This window comes from Microtus oregoni, unplaced genomic scaffold, assembly GCF_018167655.1.
Source record: "Microtus oregoni isolate MIOR12 unplaced genomic scaffold, Mior012 000096F_ref0000112, whole genome shotgun sequence".
Lineage (NCBI taxonomy): Eukaryota > Metazoa > Chordata > Mammalia > Rodentia > Cricetidae > Microtus > Microtus oregoni.
Window position 1 is genome coordinate 610,885 of NW_024544709.1, and position 26,965 is coordinate 637,849.

General features: G+C 39.5%; 1 protein-coding gene across 3 annotated transcripts; it reads left to right on the plus strand.

The window, feature by feature from the left end:
* Nucleotides 1-249: 249 nt before the first annotated feature.
* Nucleotides 250-26,293, plus strand: Fgl1 (fibrinogen like 1). Of its 3 annotated transcripts, none has more exons than XM_041644452.1 (9): nt 250-372; nt 1,176-1,343; nt 5,671-5,751; nt 6,269-6,455; nt 17,566-17,725; nt 18,160-18,257; nt 21,547-21,635; nt 21,815-22,002; nt 26,044-26,293. In XM_041644452.1, exons 3-9 carry the CDS (start codon nt 5,689-5,691, stop codon nt 26,201-26,203), a joined length of 945 nt encoding a protein of 314 aa, XP_041500386.1. In that variant the 5' UTR covers nt 250-372; nt 1,176-1,343; nt 5,671-5,688; the 3' UTR covers nt 26,204-26,293. The 3 variants fall into 3 exon arrangements, with proteins under 3 accessions (XP_041500386.1, XP_041500387.1, XP_041500388.1); XM_041644453.1 differs by having other exon boundaries at nt 259-372; nt 1,210-1,343; XM_041644454.1 differs by lacking the exons at nt 250-372; nt 1,176-1,343 and adding an exon at nt 2,575-2,593.
* The last annotated feature ends 672 nt before the right edge of the window (nt 26,294-26,965 follow it).

Sequence of the window (26,965 nt, forward strand, 5' to 3'; positions counted from 1 at the left end):
CTGTTTTTAATCATCAGAACTAACTTTTCTATAATAACTTCCAAATTTTCTAAGTAAATCATAAAAAAAGTGTTTAACGGGAAGGTCAAAAACAGGTAATACTTTCGCTCAGTAAATAGCAAAGGACAGCAGAAAAACGACGTGCATTTTACTGGAATCTGAGTTAGGAAATCAGGGCAGCAGAACCAACAGCAAATAGCTACTTGAGTTACATCAGAATGAACAGAGACAGAATGACCTGGGCTTCCAGCTTGAGACTGTTGCACAATGCGATTAGTGGAACTAGAAGTTACCTATTGCATGTCAGACACTGCTCCAGAGGCTTTGAAAACAGAAAGAAGAGCTTGCTGAGAGTACAGCCCACACTTACAGGTGCGTGTCGCAATTTCACATATAGAGAACGCTTTTGCTAGTGGACAGCCCCACATCCATGAACATATGGGCAACACTAATGGTACTTTAGGGGGTTATCAAGGAAGGAAGGAAGGCAGGCAGGCAGGGAGGGAGGGAAAGAAGAAAGGAAGGAAAGTGATGTTGGGAGGGGGTCATGCTGTCAAGGACATGGAGGGAACTTGGAGGAAAATGGAAGATGGATAATATTTCATGTTTTCAGGTCTAAAATTCTCAAAAATAAAAAAAAATAAGAAAAAAAAGAGATCAAGTAAACTGGCCATTCATTCTGTGATGGCGATGTTTTCATACCTAAGAAAAATGTGGCCTCTATCCATGTCTTAGCTGAAATTATACTTAGCGCTCCACTTTGCAGGTGACAGCTTATTAACTTTAACATCTATAAGGCAAAGCTTCAGCTGCACTTTGATTTTAGGATAGATAAAGTGCAAAATTCTCCGGGTGAGCATAAGTATAAAAGGCTGAAATCAAAAAATATAATCTGGGCTGGAGAGATGGCTTAGAGCTTAAGAGCACTGGCTGCTCTTCCAAAGGTCCTAAGTTCAATTCCCAGCAACCACATGGTGGCTCACAACCATATGTAATGAGATCTGGTGCCCTCTTCTGACATGCAGGCAGAACACTGTATATATAATAAATAAATAAATCTTTAAAAAATAAAAATAAAGATATATAATCCAATAAAATATCGTGTAAGTGGCAGAAATTGAAAATGTAAGAGTTTCAGGGGTTTGCCCTTGATTTATTTTTTGTCTTCCTTCCAGTTAAACTGATTTCTTCATGTTGTTTCTGGATTAGAGCCAGAATCAACTTTGCCTCTTTCTAATCAAATAATGGAGAAGACAATTTTCAAATGCTGACTTCAGTTAGCAGTTCCTGGGAGGCTGCGTCTGGACTGAGCCTAGCCGAGCACTGATTCACTTTGACTCGAGGTAAGTTACTATCTGCACTCTTGATTGGACTGTGGTAATGCTGACATTTTTTTCCATGAGAGTGGATGACAGTCACCACAACTCAGAACATCACCACGGGCCTTCGCAAAAGATTGGAATGATTGACACTGTAGTTTGGAGGAGAGATTTAGAATTTAACTAGCTTCTAGCCTCATTGTATTTTGGGTGGGTTTGGAGGAGAGGTTCAAGGTAGAACTTTCCATTTCATTTCAGCCTACAAAGGAACAAGCAGAACAGACCACATTGTGCTCTGGGCGTCCCAAACTCTTTTCTTTACTTCAGCTACTTGGAGATCAAATATGTTTAGTTTTTTTAAAAAAGCTTTTTTAAAATCATAAATTCTTAATATAAATTATGAGGATATAGTTATATTCTATTTTCAGAAAATGAGGGTGGGTTTGGAAAAAGCAGTCTCTCAGGCTGTGCTTATGGGTAAAATTTTAACTGTATACGTTAAGGTTGTAGCTCATGTGTGACTGCTAACTTAGAAAACACACTGCTTTAAATAACTTTTCCTCCCTTTTAAATTTATTCCTTTCATTTTATTGAAAGGTTTTCCCCCTACCCTACCTGTAAATCCTCTCAGTTCCTCCTACCTCCCCTCCTGTCTGAATCTGTTCCCTTTCTGTCTCTCATTAGGAAACAAACAGGCCTCTAAGGCTTAATATAATAAGGTAAATAATAACTAACACATCTGAGTTGGACAAGACAAACAAATAGAAGGAAAATAGCCCAAGAGAAGGCACAGTAAACAGAGACCCATTTGTTTGCACACCCAGGAATCCCATAAAAACACTGAACTGGAAGCTAAGCCCCGTGCAGGCCCTGTGCTTGCTGCCTCAGTCTCTGGGAGTTCATATGTGCCTGGATCAGTGTGATTTAGAAGGCTTTGTGTTCTTGATGTCCTCCATCTCCTCTGGCTCTCTTCTTTCTGCTTCCTCTTTTTCTAGGTTCCCTGAGCTCTGAGGGGGTGCATTTGAGGTGACATCCCATCTAGAAACGAGTGTTCCAAAGTCTCTCACTCTCCGCATATCTGACTGCCTTTATTCCCATCTACTGCAGGAGGAAGCTTCTCCGATGATGGCTGTGCAAGGCGCCGGTCTGCTTCACTGGCTGGAGTCCCCTTTTTAAATTTTATTTTATCTCCTATCCTCTCATAACAGCCCATTCAAAACATATCATTTTAATTTTGTTACTAACATACAAACTTTTGTTTTTGTTTATAAAAGGCATGTACCACAATATAACCACATTTTATTTCTAAAGTTAAACATTTTTGCCTTTAAGTTGAATGCAGCATAATTTGTTAACTTTGAAAACTGCTAATCAGAAATCGGGATGGTGGCACATGCCAGTCACACAGCATTTGGGAGGCAGAATCAAGAGAATTATTGCAAGTTTGAATCCAGACACTAAGAGCTCCAGGCCAGTCAGAGCTATGTAGTGGGACCCTCCCTCCGTCCCTCCGTCCCTCCGTCCCTCCTTCTCTCTCTCTCTCTCTCTCTCTCTCTCTCTCTCTCTCTCTCTCTCACACACACACACACACACACACACACACATTTACTAAGTAATGAATTAAAATTTATAGCCTTCAAACTATTTATTTGTTTAGGTTCTGGGAACTGAACCAAGAGCCTTAGTCATGTATTACATATTCTATCACTGATCTACATCCCTACCCTCCTTAAAATAAATCATATTGTATAGTAAGGTAGCTATTGAAAAGAATTTTAAGGGATGACTCTTATAGTAAATTTAAAGTATAATGATTTATAGCACAAAATACCTAAAGCAAAAATACTATAAAATAAATACAACCAATCATAGTGGATGATAAGGTACAGGGTACTTGACATGATGTTATTATAAACTAGATGTGCAGAATACAGGATGGTTTATTATCGTAAATAATGAAAACTGGAGTTTCATTTAGATCATTTATTTATTTGTGTGTGTGAGAGAGGCATATACACACACACATACACAGAGAAACAAAGAGACAGACAGACAAAAGTTGACAGAGGGGGGCGTGATATGGTGTATGTATGCACACAGTTGTGTCTGTGGTTATAGGAAAACTTCCTGAGAGTCTGTTCTCTCCTTCCACCATGAGTTCTGGCAGTGAAATTTAGGTAGCAAGCTGTATCAATTGCTTTTCTATGGTGGCGATAACATTCTGTAATGAAGGCAAGTAATGAAAGAGTTTATTTGGGCTTATGATTCCAGAGTTAGGGCTCATGATTGTAAGGCAGAGGCCATAGATGTAGCTGGAACAATAAGCCAAAGAGAGAGCTTACATTGTTTTTTTAAACCTTTTGCTTTTGTGTGTATGGGTGTAGGACCACCTCCTTGAGCATGGGTATCCTCTCAGGGGCTGCATATCTCCCCCGTCAGCCATCTGTTACCAATAGCTACTCAGCTGAAGGTGGGACTACAAGACTCCCTCTCATCCTACCTTATCTGTGTAAAGGTGTATTGCATTTGTTTGTGCTGTGTCTGTTTAGTTATGTAAAGATGTGTTGCATTTGTTTCACCTTGCCTGCCAAAGGCTCCGGATTGGTCTAATAAAGAGCTGAATGGCAATAGCTAGGCAGAAGAAAGGAAAGGTCAGGCCGGCCATGAGAGAGAATAAATAGGAAAAATCTAAGTTCAAGAAGAAAGACAGAGAAGGAGAGAACGAGGGAGATGCTGGGGCCAGAAACCAGGCAGCTGCTAGACAGCAGACAGAAGAAGCAGTGAAAGGAAGACATAAGAAGAAAAGAAAAGTAAAAAAAGCTCTGAGGCAAAAGGTAGATAAACAGGTTAATTTAAGTTAGAAGAGATAGCCAGAAATGAGCCAAAGCTAGGCCGAACATGAAAAACTAATAATAAGTCCCCGTGAATAAGTCCCTGTGTCATGATTTTGGAGCTGGTTGTTGGGGGGGGGGGGAAGCTGGTATAAGCCTTACTGCTACCACCTATAGATACAGAATTTAATCTTTGGACATGGGGGTTTTCTTTGTAACACTCCCCCCTTTGATACCAGTGAGTGATGAAGTTTAAGGACCATTTATTTTGTTACAAAAAGGTAGAAAAAGTGACTGGTAAAAAGACTAGCTGTCATATGTTCTACCAGAATATAAACGGGCCAATCTTACTCCAGAAGGAATTGTGAATAAAACTTAAGATTATAGAAACATCTTCTGCTGTTAGCTTCTAAAGCTTATGAAAAACTCACCATTGTGACCGCACCCCGAAGTCATTCTGAGTATGAGCAAACATTTTCAGCAGAAGTCGTGCCTTCAGGGCTGATGTAAAGATTAGGCATAGCTTAGTGGGAGAGAGCTTGCCTAGCATATGTGAAGAGCTTGCCTATGAGACATAAGGCTCCTGGGTTTGATCTTCAGTCCTGGAAAAGGCAATCTCAAGGAGTGGAAGCCAGGTATTGAGGTGGAAGGAGGAGGGTCTTGAATTTGAAGTCAGTCTGGGCTGCATAATGTGACCTTGGAGGGGAGGGAGGAGAAGGGTAGGTGAGGAGGGGGAGCAGAGGAAGGAAAAACTTAGCTTTCTCCTCCAAAGTTAATAAAACAAAACTTAACATTTTACATTATCATGATTTCTTGTATGCATATTAAGACATCAAGATAAACAGTGAACAACACTTTTGAACCAGTGGGTGTTTAAGAGTTCAAGGCCAGCCTGGCATATGTAAGGAGTTCCAGCCCAACTAGGGCTACAGACCCTTTCTCAAAAAAAAAAAAAAAAAAAGAAAAAGAAAGAAAGAAAGATAGAAAGAAGAAAAATAAAACAGCGCACACCAACCCCCTATTGTAATTTTCTTCTTCTAAAAATAAAAACAACCCTCCACTTAGAATACTAACTCATTATCTGGTATTCATTTAGCACATGAATGACCAGACATATAAAAATATTATTTCAAAATTTTTGCAGTATTGTAAGGTGGATAGGAGTCTCATCTCCACTTTATAGAACAGGAACACTTTGGTAAGTTGCCTAAAGTCATACAGTTAGGAACTGACTGAGGCAAAAGAGGATCCCAGGCCTGTCTTTTTTTTTCCCTGCCCTTTTCCATACACTTATGAAGCAGTACATTCAAGCCCTTAATGAAACTGGACCCCGTTGTGTGTCTGCGTTGTTGAGCGGGTTCAATTATTTTCTAAGCTTTGATGCAGTTGATTCCCATCATTCCATGTGACAGAAGGCTGAATAGTAAGAAGGGGATACATTTCTGTGTAACCCCCAGGTGCTCTAAGGCTTTATCTGAACCCGTTGAGTCTGATCTCATGAGGAATTCTTTCTTTTGTAGTTTTTTTCCGTGGGAAGAATGGGGGACATTTGCGGCTTCGTCCTGGTCACCATTGCTCTGATAATGGGCAGGGAAAGCTGGGTAAGCCTTTTGTGCAGACTATTATAAGGGCTACTTAGAGACGGAATTTCTTTTTAATTTCTAGAAAAGGAATATTAATGATATTAACTTGATCCTAAGGAATGGGAAAGTTCTGTGGAAATGTGGCATGTAGTAACACTTAAATACTTTAAAAATAAAAATCAGGATTTGCAACAAATCACTGAAATATTTTTAAGCCGTGTTATTTCCTTTTTCACATGGTATCAGGTGTTCAAAACTGACCATGGTAGTTAGTGTTGGTCTTGGACCAATATCAAACATAATTAGTATATATTACCACGATTATCTGAAGGTTATTTCAATGAACATGTGTCTTCATTTACACATTCCAAAGGACCAAAGACCAGCATACTCAAAGTTCTGGGAAAAATAAATTAACTTTCTGTTTGAAATAGCATTCTGATATGAAAGTGGGAGACAATGTTGAATCAAGGATTTATCCAGATTATTGGCGACCTTTTTTTCCCATAAACATGAGATGCACATTGCCTTGCAGGCCCTCGAGGATGCACACTGTCTGCAGGAGCAGGAAAGGCTCCGAGCTCAGGTGCACCAGCTTGAGACCAGGGTCAAACAGCTGCAGGCCACGATTGCACAGCTCACGCAGGAGAAGGAAGTCCAGTTCCTGGATAAGGGACAAGAGAACAGTTTCGTTGACCTTGGAGGCCAGCGGCAATATGCAGGTCAGAACTGGTTTTTCCTAAATGTTTCAACTATTTGGGCCGCACATCCACGTGTAATGACGGTATTGGGTATCCAGGGACTTTAGACCTTTTCTTTGTTTAGTTTTGCCTTTTAGTCATTTTCGACTCAGAATCTCACTCTATAGCTCAGGCTGGCCTGGCACTTAACTGTCTTCCTGCCTCAGCCTCCTCAAGTGCTGGATTTCAGGTGTATCCTCCACCACCCTCGGCTCACTTCACATCTTGCTAAAAAGCTATATCTGTTCCAATGATAAGCAGCATAACTCACTCCACCAATTTAAAAAACTTCTTCCATATTTTCCCCCTTTATCTCTAGTATGTGTTTGATCTAAATACTAAGTATCTGAGAATTTCTGTATCTTCATAAGACGTCAGTACCACAGATTGTTAAATATTCACCTAAAATGACAGATTATAATTGAGAGTGTTTCTGTTTAAACTTTGTTTTTATTTAGGTCTTTTCCTCCTTATATGTATGCAGTTTCCCCTTCTATTTATTTTGGGCTGGGTCTCTCTGTGTTGTCTAGTCTATTCTTGAAATACAGAGTACAAGCAATCCTTCTACCTCAACTTCCTGAGTAGCTTGGACCACAGGTGTGTGCTACCATACCCAATTCTCTCTTTTGAAACCCACAATGAAAAAAAATTAGTAGAACTAAAGGACAGGAAAAGAAAAGTCTATTTTTTAAAAGAAAATAAAAGAGTAATTTAAAAATATGTCTATTTAACAGTTTGACATTTTCCCCTTTGATTAGGCCAACATTTATATCCTAGAAATGAAACGGTATTGAATTGTGAGCACAGTATAAAGACCACTACACCTATCACTAGTCCCACAGAAAAATGCTGTGGAATAATCATTCTATAAACTGTGTGAATACATGTTGCTATGATTGGTTTAATAAACAAGCTTATTGACCAATAGCTGAATAGGATACTGTCAGGCAGGAAAGCCAAACTGAGAATTATGGGATGAGGAAGGACAGAATTAGAAGACTAGCCAACCAGTTGGAGAAAAAATCAGACACACAAAATGGGATAGAGGTAAAAGCCACAAGCTTCCTGGCAGCCCGGAGATCAATAGAAATGGGTTAAGCTGTAAGGGCTAGTTAGTAATAAGCCTGAGCTATTGGCTGAACATTTATAATTTATATTAATCTTCTGAGTGATTATTTGGGAGCAGGGGAGCAGGTGGTCAGGACAGGAAAACTCTGTCTACGGAAAAAGTCTTTTGTTTTCCCATCCATATGAATGACTCTGTAAGAGGGAACTTGAGTGTTGGAAACAGAGACAGTGCTGTGTCAAACTCTTTGTTCACAGCCGTCCCTATGCTGCATGTCTATGATGTGTTCTGATTTGTCTGCTTGTGAATATAAGCCTAATTTGATCAATAAACTTGTTGTTGTGTAAGGCTTGAAAGGATATCCAATGCATTTAAAATATCTATTGCTATGTAATATGATAGATATTTTGCCTGTGTGCATGCCTGTGTACTGTGTGCACTCTCAGTGTCCATGGAGGACAGAAGAGGGAGTTCAATCCCAAGGAACTGGAGTTACAGACCATTGTGTGTGGTCATGTGGATGCTGGGAATTGAATCCAGGTCTCTTGAAGAACAACCAGTGCTCTTAATGCCTGAGTCATCTCTCTAGTTCCAGTCAATGTATTTTATCTTCCCATTGACCCTCAGAGTTTTGAAACACAGTCGATCATTATGTTGGCAGATAAAACAAAAAAATGGGACTAGATGAGCAAATATTAATTGAGATATGTGTATAACTATAACCAAAAGCAGATATCAAAGACATACCAATATTATGGGAATAAAAACTCCTGGTTTCGGGCGGTGGTGGTGCACGCCTTTAATCCCAGCACTTGGGAGGCAAAGGCAGGCGGATCTCTGTGAGTTCGAGACCAGCCTGGTCTACAAGAGCTAGTTCCATGTCAGGCTCCAAAACCACAGAAAAACCCTGTCTCGAAAAACCAAAAACAAAAAAACAAAAAAACAAAAACTCCTGGTTTATGCCAGTAAATGTACTTACTAGTGCAGTGTACTACTTTCTTGTCACTGAGAAAAACCCTTGACTAGAACCCACTTAAGGAAGAAAGGATTTGTTTTGGTTTACAATCTGAGGGGCTATATGCCATCAAGGCAGGGTACTCACAACAACAAGAGAAGGAGACCCGTGGTCACACTGCATCTGTAGTCAGAAAACAGGAAGTGAAGAGAAATGAGGTAGGACTGTAGGCCTCAAGCCCATCCCTAATGTTGTCCCATTTTCTTCAGCATAGATAGCTCTACTCCCTGAAAGTTCCACCGTTTCCCCAAACAGAGCCTCCATCTGGGGACTAAGTGTTTAAGTGCATGGGCCTACAGAGACATTTATCATTTAAACCATGTGTGGGATTCAGAGTTGTGCAAACTATAGAACTTACAATACAGTAAAATGCTCACTTTCCCTGCCTTCCCCCAGATCCTAATCTCTCTACGCTCACACTGCTTGCCCTGGATGCCTCCCCTTCTGTTGCTCAGCTAACATAGCTGAGGTTTCTATTGATGTGGCAGAAGCAACTTGGGGAGGACGAGTTATTTCAGCTTACGTTTCCACATCACGGTTCATCATGGTTCTGTCAGGGCAGGAACCTGGAGGGAGGAGCTGATGCTGGAGCTATGGAGGAGTGCTGTTTACTAGATCACGCCCCACAGCATGCTCAGCCTGCTTTTTTGTACCATCCAGGACCACCCACTTAGAGGTAACACTGCCCACAGTAGACACGCCTCTCCCCTATCAATCACCAATCTAGAAAATGCACCACAGGCTTGCCGAATGGCCAGTCTGGTGGGACATTTTCTCAACTGAGGTTTCTTCTTCCCAAATGATTCTTGCTTATGTCAGTGACAAGTTGACATAAAAATAGCCATTATACAAGCATCTTGATATTTAGACACCCTCCCATAAACACACACACATACACACACTAGTTTCTTCTGTCCGCCTTTAGAGGTCAGAGGTCAGAGCCATTGGATTGCAGTAGAAAGGACAGACAGTGCATAAGGATAGCTGGGGTCCCAGAACATGGAACAGAATTGAGGGTATTTCAGGTTAAAGGGGACCTGGGAAACACAAAGGAATAGATAGTTTGAAGACGTTCTGGGGCAAAAGCACAGGAATTGCATTCTAAGAAGAAAACTACAGAGAATATTGGTTAAGACAGTAAATGACGGGTCAGGCAACATGTATCAGGAATCAGACTCTGTATATATTCTTGTAAAACAGCGATTCTCTGCTATAGCCACTCATTAATCTAGCTGGCAACCTTCTGAAGTGCTAATACTTACCCCAAAGTAGGAGGGACTTGAGGTTTTCCTCTATTTGCAAGCTGACAAGTTTGCCTCATGGATCTAGCAGAGCCCTACAGCTCATGGATCTAGCGGAGCCCTACAGCTCATGGATCTAGCGGAGCCCTACAGCTCATGGATCTAGCGGAGTCCTACAGCTCGTGGGTCTAGCGGAGCCCTGCAGCTCATGGGTCACAAGTCTAAGGCTCATATTTGCATTAATGTCCTTTGTTCTCAAATACCAAGAGCCCATGTGAACAATTAATGCGGCTATGTCACAACTGAATTAAGAAATTCCAGTATTTTATAGTGGGTTTAAAATGTGTCTAATCTTTGGCTCCAGCGTAGATGTTATCTTTATTTTAGTGTGCAGCTAATGGAGCAACTGTCTGTCCAGAAGGAGATGTTATCTTAATATCCTTCAAGCTGCCTACCCACAAATGTGCTTTAAAACATAGTCTAGAACATAAACCCTATTGGGGAAAAATGTGTAGAAATACAAGTGCCCTGTGGGGAATTATCTGCAATCATTGCCTTTAGTCTACTCCAGACTAATTAATAAAGCATCACTGTAGGCCAGAAAATAATTTATGAATTTTCTGTCGGACGTGGACGAAATTGATTAAGAACAGTGCCAGGACAGACGTCCTACCAAGTTTCCTTGCATGGGCTAAGATGGGATAAGACGGTTTGGAGTCACCAAGTAAGTATCTATCTTTGGGGTTAATGGTGTGTTCTTCATAGTGCCCTCTTCATTGGTTGGAATCTCGGGGCTTGACTGTAATGTGGTCGGGTATCTATCCAGAAACTTTTGCTATGTGTCCTGTGAATAGTAGGGCCAATACTAAATAAAGTGGTGTGTTCTTCGTAGTGGAGTCTGACGTGAATACACTAGTAGTGAGATTGTGAGGTAGATTCCTATATGCTCCATTTGCTCATTCATCTGGACAGTAGAAAGTGGATGGATGGATTTGATACAAGCTGGAGGGCAGAATCTTACTGAGGAATTGGATAAGTCACTGGGGATAATCATAAGGTTGGTTCCCGAAGAATTTTGTGTCCCTCCCAGATTCATGTATCAAAGTTCTAACTCCAATAGTATTGTATGTGATCCCATTTGGACATTTAAGGAAATGGTCAAGTAGAAATGTGACTATTAGGTGTACACACATCCCACAGGACAAATATCTTCATAAGAAGTGATACATACATACATAATACATACATATATACATACATACAGAATAAAGAATATAGTTGGACAGTGATGCTTACTTTTAATCCCAGTACTTGGGAGGCAGAAGCAGGTGGATCTCTGTGAGTTCAAGGCCAGCCTTGTCTACAAGAGCTAGTTCCAGGACAGGCTCCCAAGCTACAGAGAAACCCTGTCTCAAAAAACCAAAAACAAATAAACAATTATAAAGAGCTACAAAGATAATAACAGCTATGGACAAAGGGCTTGGAAGAAACCAATTCTGATAACTGCTTACATATTGAGCTTCTTAACTTTAGAATATTGAAATATTGTGAGAAAATATATCTCTGTTGTTGCCCAAAGTTGGTAGTATGTTCATCTGAAGATTTAGGAAATTAATATGCCACAAATGTGATTGAGGTCAGCTTTTGTACTAGAAATGTAATACTTTAATATTACAAAAATGAGCTGAAATGTCATTTCGTCTGAGTTACTCATATCACAGGACTAACTGGTACACTTTCTGTCATTAGTCCATTGGTGGGTATCTTGGAAATTCTTCTAGTAGATTTTCAATGTGTTTAGACTTGAAGTAAGAAACGGACAAACTAGTAAGTTCAAAAAACATATACAATAGTGCATTTTTGGTAATGGAGTACAGCCAGTTTGAATTGAATCTATTAGTAATGAGATAGAACCATCTATTAGTAGATGGTGTTGTGAAGTAGATTCCTACACCATTTGGTCATTTATCTGAGTAGTAGCAAGTGGAATTTGATAATTTGAAACTTTCCTTCTAAATCTTAGAGACACAGAGATTATATCAGTCATCTGTGTGTGGCTTTAATGAACAGTAGAAGATGATCATATTAATGAACAGAATGCCAGTGGTTGGTACAGATGAAGAAACTCAAAGAATCAAGTGTGCCAACTTCCAGAGTGTCTACATAACTAGAATAACATACTTTGCTGCACACGTAGGGCAATGAAAGAGGAACCCAGGTTGATGCCTCCTCAGGAGCATTTGTGGGTCGCAGAGGATCATGGAAGAGCTGTATAATATATAGGGCAGCTTGTTAAACAAGGTTGAGCTATGATCTGGCTTAATGTCACACATGGAAAGTGATCTATGATAGCCATGATTTTGGTTTTAAATGAGTGTGTTTATTAAGGGAATAGTGAGCAAAAGTAAAAGAACAAACAGCAAGTAGCAGATAGACAGATGCAGTATATAAACAGCAAAGCATCACAGAGCCCTTAAAATACTCAGCAGAAATGACTGAAGGAGTCTGACGAGAGAGCAAGCAAATACAATATCGTCAGATAGAGCGCTTACAACCTCCAGCAGAAATGATGGGAAAATTGCTGAAATGGTTGTGCGGAGTTCTTGATTGAGACATCCTTGGAAAAGCATCTTTACTGATGAGCTTCCAGCTTCTCGTCCCCACCACTGGCTTTTTTTCTAAATTTATTTATTATGTATACAATATTCTGTTTGCGTGTATGTCTCCAGGCCAGAAGAGGGCACCAGACCTCATTACAGATGGTTGTGAGCCACCATGTGGTTGCTGGGAATTGAACTCAGGACCTTTGGAAGAGCAGGCGATGCTCTTAACCACTGAGCCATCTCTCCAGCCCCCTTTTTTTGGTTTTTCGAGACAGGGTTTCTCTGTGGTTTTTGGAGCCTGTCCTGGAACGAGCTCTTGTAGACCAGGCTGGTCTCGAACTCACAGAGATCTGCCTGCCTCTGCCTCCCAAGTGCTGGAATTAAAGGCGTGCGCCACCACCGCCCAGCTCACCACTGGCATTTTTATGCCACAGGAAAAGCAGCAGTAACCTCTGTTAGTTAGCAAATGGTTTACCTTCTAGCTGTTTCCAAGAGTACAATTTTTTTTAAAAAGTATTCTCAGTTTTTGCTGTTTTTCTTTCTCCCTGTTACAGAGTTAAGAGGTCAGTATGTTCCAAGACAGGAAACAAACAAACAAACAAAAAAAAACACTTAAAAAAACATGCTGGGGTATGGGAGAGGAAGGGGGCCCTCAATCCTAGATTCTGCTTTTTAGTAAGCTTAAATAGTACACGACTACCTATTAGTACAGTGTATTTTACACTTAAGTTTCTGCTTTCTGTCACTAAAGCGTAAATCAGGCCAGTCCTCGTGGCTGCTTAAGCTTTTCTGGAAAGCAGGTCATCACAGTGCTTTCAGATTGCAATGACATAGTGCCTTTATTATTTATTAATAACTGAACTTTGTGTCTTACAGTTTTTGACAGTAGGGTGTCCAAGATCAAGATGCCAGCATATTTTATATCTGGTGAAGTCTCACTATCTGGAAACGGCTCTTCTTGTTAGTGGTTGGCTCACATCTATCCATAATTCCAATTTTAGGTGATGGGATGCCCTCCATGGGTACCAGGCATGCATATGATACACATACATACATACATATATACCTATACACATGAAATAAGTCTTTAAAATTTATTTTTAAATATATTATAAGATAACTTATTCTATGCTAATATCATAAAAACAATTGATATTGTGCTCACATCAAAGTTTATATTTCTTGCTGTCCTTGAATTTAAAACATTCTGTTCATGCATATGATTTGCATAAATTAGGTGTCTTTGTTCTTATTTATAAGTCACTATACTGTTGCTAAATTAGTAATTTCCCTGTATTGTAATTCATCACATGCTAGCAAATATCTAATTACATATAAACTAGTAATTTTTGAAAATAATGAATAAATCACAAATGTATATAGCATATAATTAAACTATCTTTTTAAGCATATGGGGCTAATGATTTGTGAATTAAAAGTTATTGTATCAAATTCACATTCATTGGTGACAATTGCAACATGTCTGTTTGACACTCGTTGCTCTACAATAGCTTCTACAGAAGTTTCCTGTTTTCACGGCAGTTTCTTGAGGAAGCATGGGTAGTTGTTAAGGTTAAACACCTGGAACAAAGTCCAACAGTCCTTGGTCCCTGGACAAATTAGTTAAGCACACTATGTCTCATATTCCTCCTCATAAGATGGGAATCATAAATGTTTTTATTTGTTGTAAGGATTGGATGGGTTAAGATTTTTAAGATAACATTTGATCTAAAGAAAGAATGTCATGGCCGGGCGGTGGTGGCGCATGCCTTTAATCCCAGCACTCGGGAGGCAGAGGCAGGCGGATCTCTGTGAGTTCGAGACCAGCCTGGTCTACAAGAGCTAGTTCCAGGACAGGCTCCAAAAACCACAGAGAAACCCTGTCTCGAAAAACCAAAAAAAAAAAAAAAAGAAAAAAAGAAAGAAAGAATGTCATATATGCATGGACATTACCCTTCTACTCTCCCCCTTGCTTTTAGAGGAAAAAGCCTACACACTATGTAACAAGAATATTGCCATCTCCAATGAGCCAGTATCTTTTTTCCTTCTTACTTTTCTTCTTCTGTTACCTGGGAATGGGCATGACTGTGGTAAGGCTGGTACTGACATGTCCCAGAACGCTCTGTGGACTGGTAGATCACCCCTGTTGCTAGCCTTTTAAAAAAAATTAAGAATGTGAGGTACTCTAGGAGTGATTGTGCATGTCTGTAGTCCTGCTGCTCAGGAAAGTAAAGCATATTGGGAGGTTAAGGTTAAAGAGACTCATTAAAAAATAGGATGGTTTGGAATATATAGTCATATTCTCTAAAATACAAAACCAGAACAGCAACATGGTATCTGGGGGAGAGGGAGTCATTTTTAGTCTTTAATCCTCAGCCTTGAGTTTCAGCCACCATTCTGAGACAACAAGAGAAAGATTTCTCTAGCTGGAATGTTACTTTAGGGAGCATAAAAACACAGTCTTCCGTAAGTGGCTTGCTTTCTGCACATCGGAGAAACTATTCCTTTCACGGAGTACAATGCAATATTTGACAGAGAGAAGCTCACATGGGCTTTCTTCTAGTAGTATGTGAACCTTCAAAAATTATTACTTTAAAAAAGTCCTATTAACGGCTGGAATATGGCTCCATGCTTAAGAACACATACTCTTCTGGAAAAGGACCTGAGACTGGTTCCCAGCACCTATGTGAGGCAATTCACAATTGCATATAATTCCAGCTACAGAGAAATTAAATACGCTCTTCTGGCCTGTGCTCATTCTCTCATTCGTGTTCATACCCCCCCTCCACACACAGATGTATGTATACATGATTTTAAAAAATAGGTAAAATACTTATAAAGTCCTGTTGTTTCACTTTTTTTCCCCAATCATCCCACCTATGGGCCAGTGGATTGAGTGGGTTGACATGTTTCAAACAAAATATCTAGCTGATTATCACTTATTTTTAATTTATGTGTATGCATGTGTATCTGTCATGTGCTGGAGTATCCTGAGGCTGAAGTTACAGATGGTTGTGAGTCACCATGTGGGTGCTGGGAACTGAACCTGGGTTCTCTGCAAGAGTATCAAGTGCTCTTAACTGCAGAGCCATCTCTCCAGCCCCTCTACTTGGTATTTTAATCCCTACTTTGATCAAACTTTCTGCTATCACAGTTTGAGTCATGAGTCACCATGACGAGCTCCTTAAATTGTTCTTTTTAAACATTTATTTATTTATTTATTTTGTATACAGTGTTCTGCTGTGCTGCATGTATACCTGCAGGCCAGAAGAGGGCACCAGATCTCATTATACATGATCATGAGCCTCCATGTGGTTGCTGGGAATTGAACTCAGGACCTCTGGTAGAGCAACCAGTGCTCTTAACCTCTGAGCCATCTCTCCAGCTCCAAGCTGTTTGCTTTTTAAAATGTGTATTTAATGACTTTTTAATAATCTGCTTGGTATTTTTTTGAGGGTGGATTGTTTGCTTTTCTTCCATTAAAAGCTCCTCTTGAGATGCTTATTTGTGTTTGGTACTCTCTTCTGGAGAGAAGGAAATTTAAAAAAAACAAAACTGAAAGATGGCAAGAAACAAAAACAAACAGAAAGTGTTGGCAGAGATCCCCATATTTATGAAGTTTTGCTACAGCAAGTTAGAGTTAATTATTTCCATATTTGCCTGGAAAAGAGTTTGACCCTTGTGAGTCTTTTGCTGTTCAGTCCTTTGGTAGGAGATCAGCTATGAACAAGGAGCTTTTTCCCAATTGAGGGAAAATGTGCTGACTTTAATCAAAGTCTTCTACTACATGCTTCAAGACATAAGCTTTTAAATAACATTGAGTTGATTGTACGTGGGCATTTTCTTCTTGTTTAGTTTTCTAACAGGATCCCTTTTATAGTCCAGCGTGCATAAAGAACACTTGTGTTTTTGAATCTTGAAAGTAAGTGCATGAACAGAGCCTAAGTCACTAGGAAGACCAACAGTGATGCATGACTGAAGTCAGCTCTGTGAAGTTTATTTTCTCTTCAGATTTCCACTGCCTACTCAATTTAATATATGTGTTTCATTTGTTGACAGTTTGGCATCAAAACAGTGAACTGAAGAGAGAACTTAAAAACACTCTGTAAAACTTACATAATTCAGTCATAAGACAATTTTTTTAAAGAGGAAATTAACAAAATGGTAAAAGTCAAATGTAAAGGAGATTCTACATATTATTTTCAGAAGTTCTGTACCTGGCTATTCCTGAGACTACTTTCTGTAGTTTGGCCCCTGCTCCAACCATCTGCAGGCTGCATAGGCATCTACCTAATACTTGACCATATTCTCCAGGACTGCTCAAATCAGCCTCGGATAAGACCCAGTGGGTATTAACTCGTTTTACCTCAAGCGACTTAAGAAACTAATATTAGCTGGACGGTGGTGGTGCACGCCTTTAATCAGAGGCAGGCGGATCTCTGTGAGTTCAAGGCCAGCATGGTCTATAGAGTGAGTTCCAGGACAGGCTCCAAAGTCACACAGAGAAATCCTGTCTGGAAAAACAAAAACAAACAAATAACAAAAATGAAAGACACCAATATTACCTTTTGTTACAAACTGGTAGCTATTTAAGTTCAAAGGCCAAAGAAATACCACGGAAGAAAGAAATAGAAGGATGAAAGAAAGCACAAAGGCTTGCAATCTTTGACAAAATATCCCAGAATATGTGGGCTGTTAGAAGTTTCCGGGGAATGTTTTTTTAAATGTAGCGAAACTGAAAGGTCATAAAAACTTGACAAGATTACTGTTTGGGGTTCGGTCCGAATGTTCAGTAAGACATTAAGACAAGATGATCCCGTTACAATATTTACATGCAGTTGCGTTTTCACTTTCGTTGTTCAACTCATTGCGCAGGTTTCCATAAACAACAAGTCCCACTGAACAGAAATTATTTGCTTGTAACCTGATTTCTTCAAAAATAATTAATGCTCGTTATTTCATTCCTTCCCCCTGGTTTTATCAAGAGGTCAATGATAACTATATCGTAGGAAAGAAAACATGGTTTTCTGAATTCCCAGTAGAAGACGAACATGATGGCATTTTATGAACCAATTATGTTTCCATATGTCTTATCTATCTCCACGGGTACTGGATTTCAGGAACAAAGACATATAGCAAGTGTCATATTACCCCGTTTTGTAAACAGACTGCTCAGAGATTTACAATGATGGATTTAAGCAGAGTGGATTTTACAAAATCAAACCTCTCCGGAGCCAGGCAAAATTCTCTGTGTATTGTGACATGTCTGATGGAGGAGGCTGGACTGTGATTCAGAGACGATCTGATGGCAGCGAGAACTTTAGCAGGTAACTGTTTTGTTTTTGTTTTTGTTTTTGTTTTTTTTTTTTTTTTTGGTTTTTCGAGACAGGGTTTCTCTGTGGTTTTGGAGCCTGTCCTGGAACTAGCTCTTGTAGACCAGGCTGGCCTCGAACTCACAGAGATCCGCCTGCCTCTGCCTCCCGAGTGCTGGGATTAAAGGCGTGTGCCACCATCGCCCGGCCAGGTAACTGTTTTTAACCAGTAATTATTAGGAACAGGAGACAGAGATTTGTTAGTTAAGCCTTCTTACTGCCTCAAATTCAGTAATATGACAGACTTTACGTTCTCATTCTCGAGTAAGAATATGCGTGTGAGCGAGCTCAGCAAGAGAATATGGAGATGAGAAAATGAGGAATGGGATGGGCGCTGCAGGTGACCATTTGTGTTTCGCTAAAACTAACATTCAATTTAAACTTCTTAGGGGTTGGAATGACTACGAAAGTGGCTTTGGGAACTTTGTCCAAAGAAATGGTGAATATTGGCTGGGTAACAAAAACCTTAACTTACTGACGACGCAAGGTAGGTTTTGTACTTGCATAGGGAGGCAGCAAGTCTTAGGTTCAGGTCCCAGGACTCCTAGACAAACAAAGAAAGGCCATGTAGTATTTCACACTAAATCATTGGCAATAGAAAAAAATCAGTATATATCATGATTTTTCAGATGTAATGATACTTGCTGAGCTATTATCCCATTTGTAAAATGCTACTTAAAACAGGGATTAGAGGCAAAGAAACCAGATTGGTAGGTAAACCTATATTTTCTTATATGTTTTCTATTCCTTGAAAGGAAATGGGTTGTCAAAATAATTTTTAAAAATTTGAGTGGCTGACAATTATACACACACACACACACACACACACACACAATTTATTACCACTCTAATACCATGTGATAAGCCACTACTGCTTCAAGACAGTAGTAGTTTGGGGTTAGAGCATGACTCAGAGTTCAAGAGTTCGTATTGCTCCTCCCAGCACCCACATCAGGTAACTCACAGCTGCCTGTAACCCCAGCTCCAGGGAATCCAGTGCTCCTTTCTCGCCTCTGAAGGCACCCACACATGTGGCATTACCCACACAGACACCCTCATATACACATAAAAATAAATCTTAAAAACACACAAAAAATGATTTAAAGGCAATTGTGACCCTTTATACAATTCTCCCTATACATGTTCACTTGTATGTCTATAACTAGAGTTCTCTATTTGTCTAAAGTTTTCTTCCATAACAAGTTTTCAGTGTTTTATTTTTCATAGCCTTTCGTTCCCATCTGTCATCCTCCTTCACTGACAGACAGCCTGAGACCACAGTCAGCCCCCTTTAGATCTGGGACTCAATGCCTCATAAATCACAGTTGCACTGCCCAAGAAGACAAGTTAAATCACACTGACAATGCCAAGGCTTATTTGTTCCAGCCAAGCTCAGGCAACTACTGGTCTATATCCAAAATAGTCAGCAGAGCACTAAGTACCAGGGTCTTTGAGATGTGCGAGTGGTCACAAGAAAGGTTACATAATCCAGCATATCATAGTTTCCCGTCTCATCAGTAGTCTCTGAGTCTCCTTTCCCCAGGATAAAAACATTATCCTGGTTTTAAGAGTATATCTTTTGCCAGCTATCTAACATTTATCATACCTCCTTCTGTTTGTCTTTTATATTAATATTTTTCTGGATCATGGTTTAAGCTATGCAAATCCTATTGTGTCATTTGAAGCATACAAAATTCAAGCTAATTTCTCAAGTTATTTTTGTGCATATATTTTTGCCTAGGTAGACATTTTCAACAAATCTGATTCCCCTTCATCTTCTCTTGCTTGGTGCTGGATGTTGAAACGAGGCCTTTGCACATACTAAACATGTGTTCTACCACAGATCTACATACACACCCCTTTTCTCATTTGGTGTTCAAGATGGTTGCTCTTGGATAGTATAGAGAAATGTATTTATCAATTCCATACCTTGCATAGAGAAATGTATCTATCAATTCCATGCCTTGCACAAAGTATCATAGCTCAAACAGAAGAAATTGCCTCTGTCCTTATATTCTTCAATTATGACAGCAGTTAAGGCTACTCAAATTGTCTTTAAAATAGCTTTATTCTTATTACTTAAGTTTTTTTGGAACTGTCTGCAATAAAATTAATCTAGAAATGATATCTAATTACAAGTTTATTCATTCATTGACCAAAACATTAGACAATTTTCTTTTTAAAAATGTGTAGCATTTTCTCTCCACATATACTTTTGCGGATAACTGACATATCCTATCCTACTGTGTCCATCCATGATTTGGCTCATATGAGCTAAGTTAATACTTTTAGAAAGTTCTGACTGAAGAGAACCCCTTTACATGCTTGTTCCAGAAATGAGAATCCAGAATTCTCCTCCAAATAGCTTTGAACTTTGTTCCTAAGACCCAAGATAGGAAGGTAAAATTATATGTTACCTAGTCATTTGACTTGTAATTTTCATTTTGAGAAAGAGTCTCACTATGTATCCAGGCTAACCCAGAAATTGCTGTACAGACCCGGCTGGCCTTGAACTTGTCATAATTCTCCTGCTTCTTCCTCCTTAGTGATGGGAACATTATACCACACCCATCAAATTTCTAATATTTAAGAACAATTCTACTTCAGGAGGAAGACCAGCCTGTCATTCACAAACAGGAGCAATGGAAAAGGGGGAAGGGAATGACTGTATTACTTCACTAATTTGTTTCACACACTTTTTTTATAACTTAGAATTTTTATAGCCACCGTAGTATCTCTTTTTATATTTAGAGTTTTCTTCAATATGTATCATTTCTAGTATGCATAAATAAGACCGTATGCCAAATAAATTCAGTTTGTTTGAAATATTTCCCCACTGGCTTGGAAACTCCAGAGAATCCTCTTGATGCAGAGTCACTGATGTCAGCATGATTTCAATAATGACCTCCTTCCTTGCCATCACACACAGGGCAGAACTGTTGAGGTGCTCCCTGATCCCCTCTTTCAGTGGCATCTGTTCCCCGGGCTTTGATGCTAACAAGGGGAGGTTTTCACAAAACAACCAGGATTCCTGTTTCTTCTTCAAATGGTCCTCAGGCACCTTGCTAGCTGACCTTATATTCTACCACAAAAACCCACCAAATACACACATACTCAAGTGAGGGCGACTGTATGATGAAGCCTGGTCTGGCTGCTGGGGTCATAAGGTGTTGTTAATAATAATTAGTCTTAAAACTAGATTCTTATGATATTAAGACAAACGGAATAAACATAATTCTTAAATCTACTTTTTTCATCATCGTTATATTCTCTCTCTCTCTCTCTCTCTCTCTCTCTCTCTCTCTCTCTCTCTCTGAGTTTCTTTGAGATAGGGTTTCTCTGTGTAGCCTTGGCTGTCCTGTACCTCACTCTATACTCCAGGCTAGTCTTGAACTCACTGCCTCTACCTCCTGAGTAGTGGAATTAAACGTGTAAATCACCACCGCCTGGCTTCTTTAAACCATTAACTAAATAATAACATTTTCTGTTCTTGACAAAGTGAATCATACACCATTTTTAGGTTTGTTTTTATTCTTCAGACAGTAGAATTTTTCAACTGTGCTATTTTGCTGTCATTTTCAAGTAAAATAAACAGTAAAATGCTCACACTGTATTACGCTGCAGTCAGTGTTTGTTCTTTGAAAACTGATTTTTGGCAGAGGAAATGGTAAAAGCAAAATAAAACTATGATTTATTTTTAGCTTTAAAAGTCAATATCATGTCATGTATTTAAACAACAATAATTTCTTACTTTTTCTTTGGCTTTTTTTTTTTAGGAGATTACACTTTAAAAATTGACCTGACAGATTTTGAGGAAAATAGTCGCTTTGCACAATACAAACATTTTAGAGTTGGAGATAAAAAGGTACTAAAAGTTTTAATTTTTAAAATTTAATCAAGGCAATGTCTTGAGTTAACACTGAAACGATGCAACATGTCTTTGATGTCTGTAGAAATAAAACTACATAATATAAACTCATTTGTTTAACATGTTTTTTCAAGTGCTTCCTACTGATAGTGAAAATGGCTCTTTTCTCCCCTCAGTCCTTTTATGAACTGAATATTGGAGAATATTCTGGAACAGCCGGAGACGCCCTTTCAGGGACCTTTCACCCTGAAGTGCAGTGGTGGGCTAGTCACCGAAGAATGAAATTCAGCACGTGGGACAGAGATAATGACAACTACGAAGGGAACTGTGCTGAGGAGGAGCAGTCTGGCTGGTGGTTTAACAGGTTTGATGCTTTGCACGTACGGCTGTAAAGGCGTTAATGGTATCAATTATGCCAAGTAAGGTGATGGTGACCTTATGTGTGATGTTACACAATCCTTACCAGAATTCTTCAGCTGTGAGGTTTTTTTTTGTTTGTTTGTTTGTTTGTTTTTGAGATTCATTGTGCACATTAGTAAAGCCTGAACAATAAGTAACAGAAGCTGGGTGTGGTACCACATTCCAGTAAACCCAGGTCTTGGAGGCAGACAGAGACAAGAGGATCACCACAAGTTCAAAGCCTGTCTCGGCTACTTAGCAACCTCAAGGCTAGCTTGGGACACTTAACAAGATCATGTCTTCAACACACACACACACACACACCCAAAAGAAACAGAAATTTCCAATAATATGTCTTGGAAATAAATCATATTTCTGAGAAGTAGTGCGCTGTATCGTTTCGAATTGTCTCATCTCTGGACCAAATGTCCCTGGTTCCTTTACGATTTCCCAAGCTGCATTTTTGTAGGATCATCCTGTTAGGTGGGGATGGAAACTCCATGCAGTTTTCCTCAAAAGTGACCCAGCTGGCATGCTACCCCAGCAGAGCAGGTGTGGAACAATGTGGGATGAAGCATCAGCTTTGGAAATATTCTGTTTTCCTTAGAAAACGGGAGCCACCTCAAAATGTATGGACACCTAAACTTTCTATTAAGAAATCTTAGGCAATTTTGGAGTATAGTGTTTTCCATACAACTGGACTATCCGTGTAAATCCCATAATCTATATAATTTTTTAGTATAAATAAAGCATCTCAAAATATAAACTCTATGCTATGAGTGCACCTATTCTATACATGCTAAAAGTAGGCTCTATATGCTATGATTGGTTCTATTCTATATACGCTATAAGTAGACTATACGTTATGAGTGATCTATTCTGTACATACTAAAATTAGACTCTATATGCTGTGAGTGGATCTATTCTATACATACTAAAATTTCTAAAAACCATGAGAGTCTTCACTATAACATCGCTTGCTGTGATGTGTTGGCTTTTAATTAATCACTCTTTTTTGGTTTGCTGACTTGAGACATGGCCTTACTACGCAGTACAGTCTGCAGTCTGTCCTCAAACCCGTGGCAATCCTCCTGGCTTAGCCTCCCAAGTGCTGGAATTACAGGTGGAAACAGCCGTACCTGGCTGGTTTTAGAGAGGTAGATTTCAATGCAGATACAATGAATTTAAGGTATTTGGGAAATGGAGGCTGTTGTAAAAGCAGTAGGCTTCCTGCTGGGTTTTACTTTTCCAAAAGTTGAGTCTTTAACTTTAACGGTTGGCCATTTGTTAAGGAGCTGGAGTACACGCAACAGTGTGAGGGAGCAGAGAAGGAAGATCATAAAATCATTTTCTCCTACTGTGCTAACATGAAACATGGCGAAACATATCTTCCCTCTTAGCTTCCTTTTCTTATTTATTCTTTATTCCTTCCTCTTCTTGTAAGTAAGCAGCATTTAAGACTTGTCATCTGTGAATATTCATTAATGACAGATTTTAAACAGATTTGAAGAAATCATCACTAATATTACTGAGACCTAGAGTGTGTACATCTTTCAGTTGGTTGGATTATTCTACTCCTGAATGAATGGCAGTCTCACAAATAAAAAGGAAGGCAAATAAATGATATAGTTGACTTTCGAAATAGGAGTTGGGAAGATCAAAAAAGGCAATTTAGTAGCTGGCACTACCCAAGAAAAAGAGGTCACCCTAGAGAGAAAGGAAATTGTTCCAGAAACGTAGCCTTAACTCTTTGTTTTCCGTGTTGCATTCTAATTGACGGGAATTGTTGGTGCTTCTCAGTGATTCTCACTATTGAGGCTGGAATTGCAACGCCCCCTATAGGTTTCTGTATTTATTGTCTAGCCCCACCCACGAGGAGCATTCTGCTTCTTGCTCAAAGCCAGCTGCCATGTGTTCCTGCCACTGATGCTTAACACCCTCTGCTTTTTCCACGGGAAAGACTCTAACCCTATAATGAAGAGCCAATGCCAGTACTTCTTTACATTGTGGTATTTGGTCACAGCCAAGAGAAAAGTAACTAAAACCCTCATTGCTACCTCCCTTGCCTTTCAGGCCTCGTGTCTTTGCAAGTCGTATCTCTCCCCGGCAACAACCACTACACTGCCAGTTCCCCTGAACACTTCTTTACCTTGGAGTGTCAATCTTTAACAACTAGTGTCAAGTTCAGGCTAGAAACTGAAGGATACTGGAACACAGGTCACAGAATACTAAGTAGTGGACCCTACAGCCCATTTCTCAGTAGGCTCCAAATCAAACCAAACATAATAGTTTCTCTATATAAACGTATCCAAATATTTATTCTAGGTACTCTGGGGGTTTTCCTTTTCAAATGTTGCTTCTCATGGTACTTTCGAAACACAGTGGATACTGAATCCCTGCAGACTTAGCAGGCATGGTTTCGATTAGTTCTCGCTATTTAAATTAGGAAGACTGCTGGGATGGTCAGTGAAAGCAAATCACAAGCTTAGTGATCCAAGCCTGCTACTTTGCATTTATGAATGAATTCTTTGCTTTTCTGATTCAATGGTTTGTTTCTTTTCTCAGGACTAGTTCTGAGTATTCTTCTCATAGCCTATAATCTGATATTTTTTCATTAGTTACAGCAATAAATAATAGATGGTGATTAATATCATAACAGGAAAATGACTATAAACTGTTACATGAAATTTGTGTATGCCAAGGACAGACGCGTGTGTAGACCCCAAAGGAGGAAGAAGGGAATGCTTAAGTTTTACAATAACCAAACAGACCTATCTAGATTGGTGCAGTATATGTGAAAAATTAACTTGACAATTCAAACAAAAGATTATTTTCTGATAGCTGGGAAGTTTTTAAAAGGAGGTTTAGGTTCTGTTTGCTTATCTTGAAGATGCAAATAATTGATATGCTAACAACCAAAGAAGGGAAAGAAGGGAATCTGAATCACGAAAGTCGTATCTCGACTATAGATTGATGAACTTGGAAGTACAAATTACTCCGGAAGCTGCAGTAGAGCCGCTTGTCCCCATGTCTTTACTGTGCCCTTTGTGGTCAAGCACGAGGCTAACACTGTTTAACCAGGAGGATATAGGTGAAGGTTACAATATCATTTTTCTTTGCTTCTTTTTTCTTTTTTTGTTTAAAGGTGTCTTAGTCAGGGTTCCTATTGCTGTGAAGACAGCGACTTTTTTTTGTTCACTTGTTTTTTTCAAGATAGGATTTCTATGTGTATCCCTGACTGTCCTGGAACTAGCTCTGTAAACCAGGCTGGCCTTGAACTCACAAAGATCTGCCTGTCTCTACCTCCTGAGTGCTGGGGTTAAAAGTGTGTGCCACCACTTCCCGGCTTACCACGGCAACTCTTACAAAGGGAAACATTTAATTGAGATGGCGCTTTACAATATCAGAGGTTAGTCCGTTGTCATCATGGTCTGGAGCATGGTAGCATGCAGGCAGACATAATACTGGCTACATCTTGATCAGAAGACAACAGAAAATAGTCTCAGCTTCACACTGAGCAAAGCTTGAGCAAAGGAGACGCCAAACTTCTCAGCTCAGAGACTTACTTCCTCCAACAAGGCCACACCTATTCCAACAAAGCCACACCTCCGAAGAGTGCCACTCCTATAGGCTTATGGGGGCCAACTGCATTCAAACTACCACAAAAGGCTACTAAGAACTGAAATGCTTATTTTTCTACACACTTCAAGTGGCCTGGGATGGTTTGGGATGGGACCAACTACCACAATAGGCTACTAAGAACTGAAATGCTTATTTTTCTACACACTTCAAGTGGCCTGGGATGGTTTGGGATGGGACCAAAACTCTCTTGCTTAAACAATGACATTTGTTTGTATAGAAGTTTCAGGTTTGGGGAAATGTTTTTTTTTTTTTCTGGGATACAACAGAAGTCATCATCTAAAAGTTTTATCGTTTCTTAGCAAGATAAAGTTTCTGATGCGGACGTTCCTTCTGACTGTTCTGTTTTCTTTTGTTCTCCCACTAGGTGTCACTCTGCAAACCTGAATGGGGTGTACTATCAGGGCCCCTACACAGCAGAGACTGATAATGGAGTAGTCTGGTACACCTGGCATGGATGGTGGTATTCCTTGAAATCAGTGGTTATGAAAACTAGGCCAAATGATTTTATTCCAAATATCATTTAGTTGTTCCAATTGGCCTCTTTCTGCAATTCATATTGGTTTGAAATATTTGAGAAACACAATCCTGAATAAATATTTGCATGGTGTTGGCAATTGTGTGTGACTTCTCATTCTTCATCCTGCACTTATTACTTAATGTACTTTTAGTTCAGGGGATAGGAAATAACCAACAAATAAACGTAGATTTTGGTTAATGTTTACTGAGTTTCTATGTACATGGGGTATGATAAGAGTTCAAACTGTATAGAAAACAGCATAGACTAATTAACATGGTTAAGTAATAACACAAACCTAAATTTGAAACAATAAACCAAGTTTGGCTGGTGTGGTGGTGCATGCCTTTAATCCAAGTCCTCAGAAAACAAAGACGGCTTGGATCTCTGAGTTCGAGGCTAGACTGGTCACAGGTATGTTCCAGGAAAGCTAGGGCTGCACAGAGAACCTGTCTCATAAAAAACATAATCAATCATGTATGATGCAACTGACAGATCATAAGACAAAACACAGCTAATGATGGATATTTTGATCAAATTTACTGCATAAATAAGTATTACAAGCTGGGCTTTGAATTCAGGTCTCTGACTGCAGAGTTAAACTGTTACGCACAATCTAGGTTCTTAAATGGTACAAACACTATTCATCTTCAGGATATTTCTGTAATTCACACCTTTCTTGGTAGGCTTTAGTTTACACTTGGTGTTAGTTGATGGTGGAGAAGCAACCAGAGACCTCCTCTTCCTTCATATGTCAGCCCTGGGGAGGTAG

Excerpts from the sequence above, each read along its gene's own strand:
- Fgl1 (XM_041644452.1), top strand. The coding sequence starts at position 5,689 with ATGGGGGACATTTGCGGCTTCGTCCTGGTCACCATTGCTCTGATAATG. Across the intron at positions 5,752-6,268 it reads TAATGGGCAGGGAAAGCTGG|GCCCTCGAGGATGCACACTG; the intron begins GTAAGCCTTTTG and ends ATTGCCTTGCAG. Across the intron at positions 18,258-21,546 it reads TAACTTACTGACGACGCAAG|GAGATTACACTTTAAAAATT; the intron begins GTAGGTTTTGTA and ends TTTTTTTTTTAG.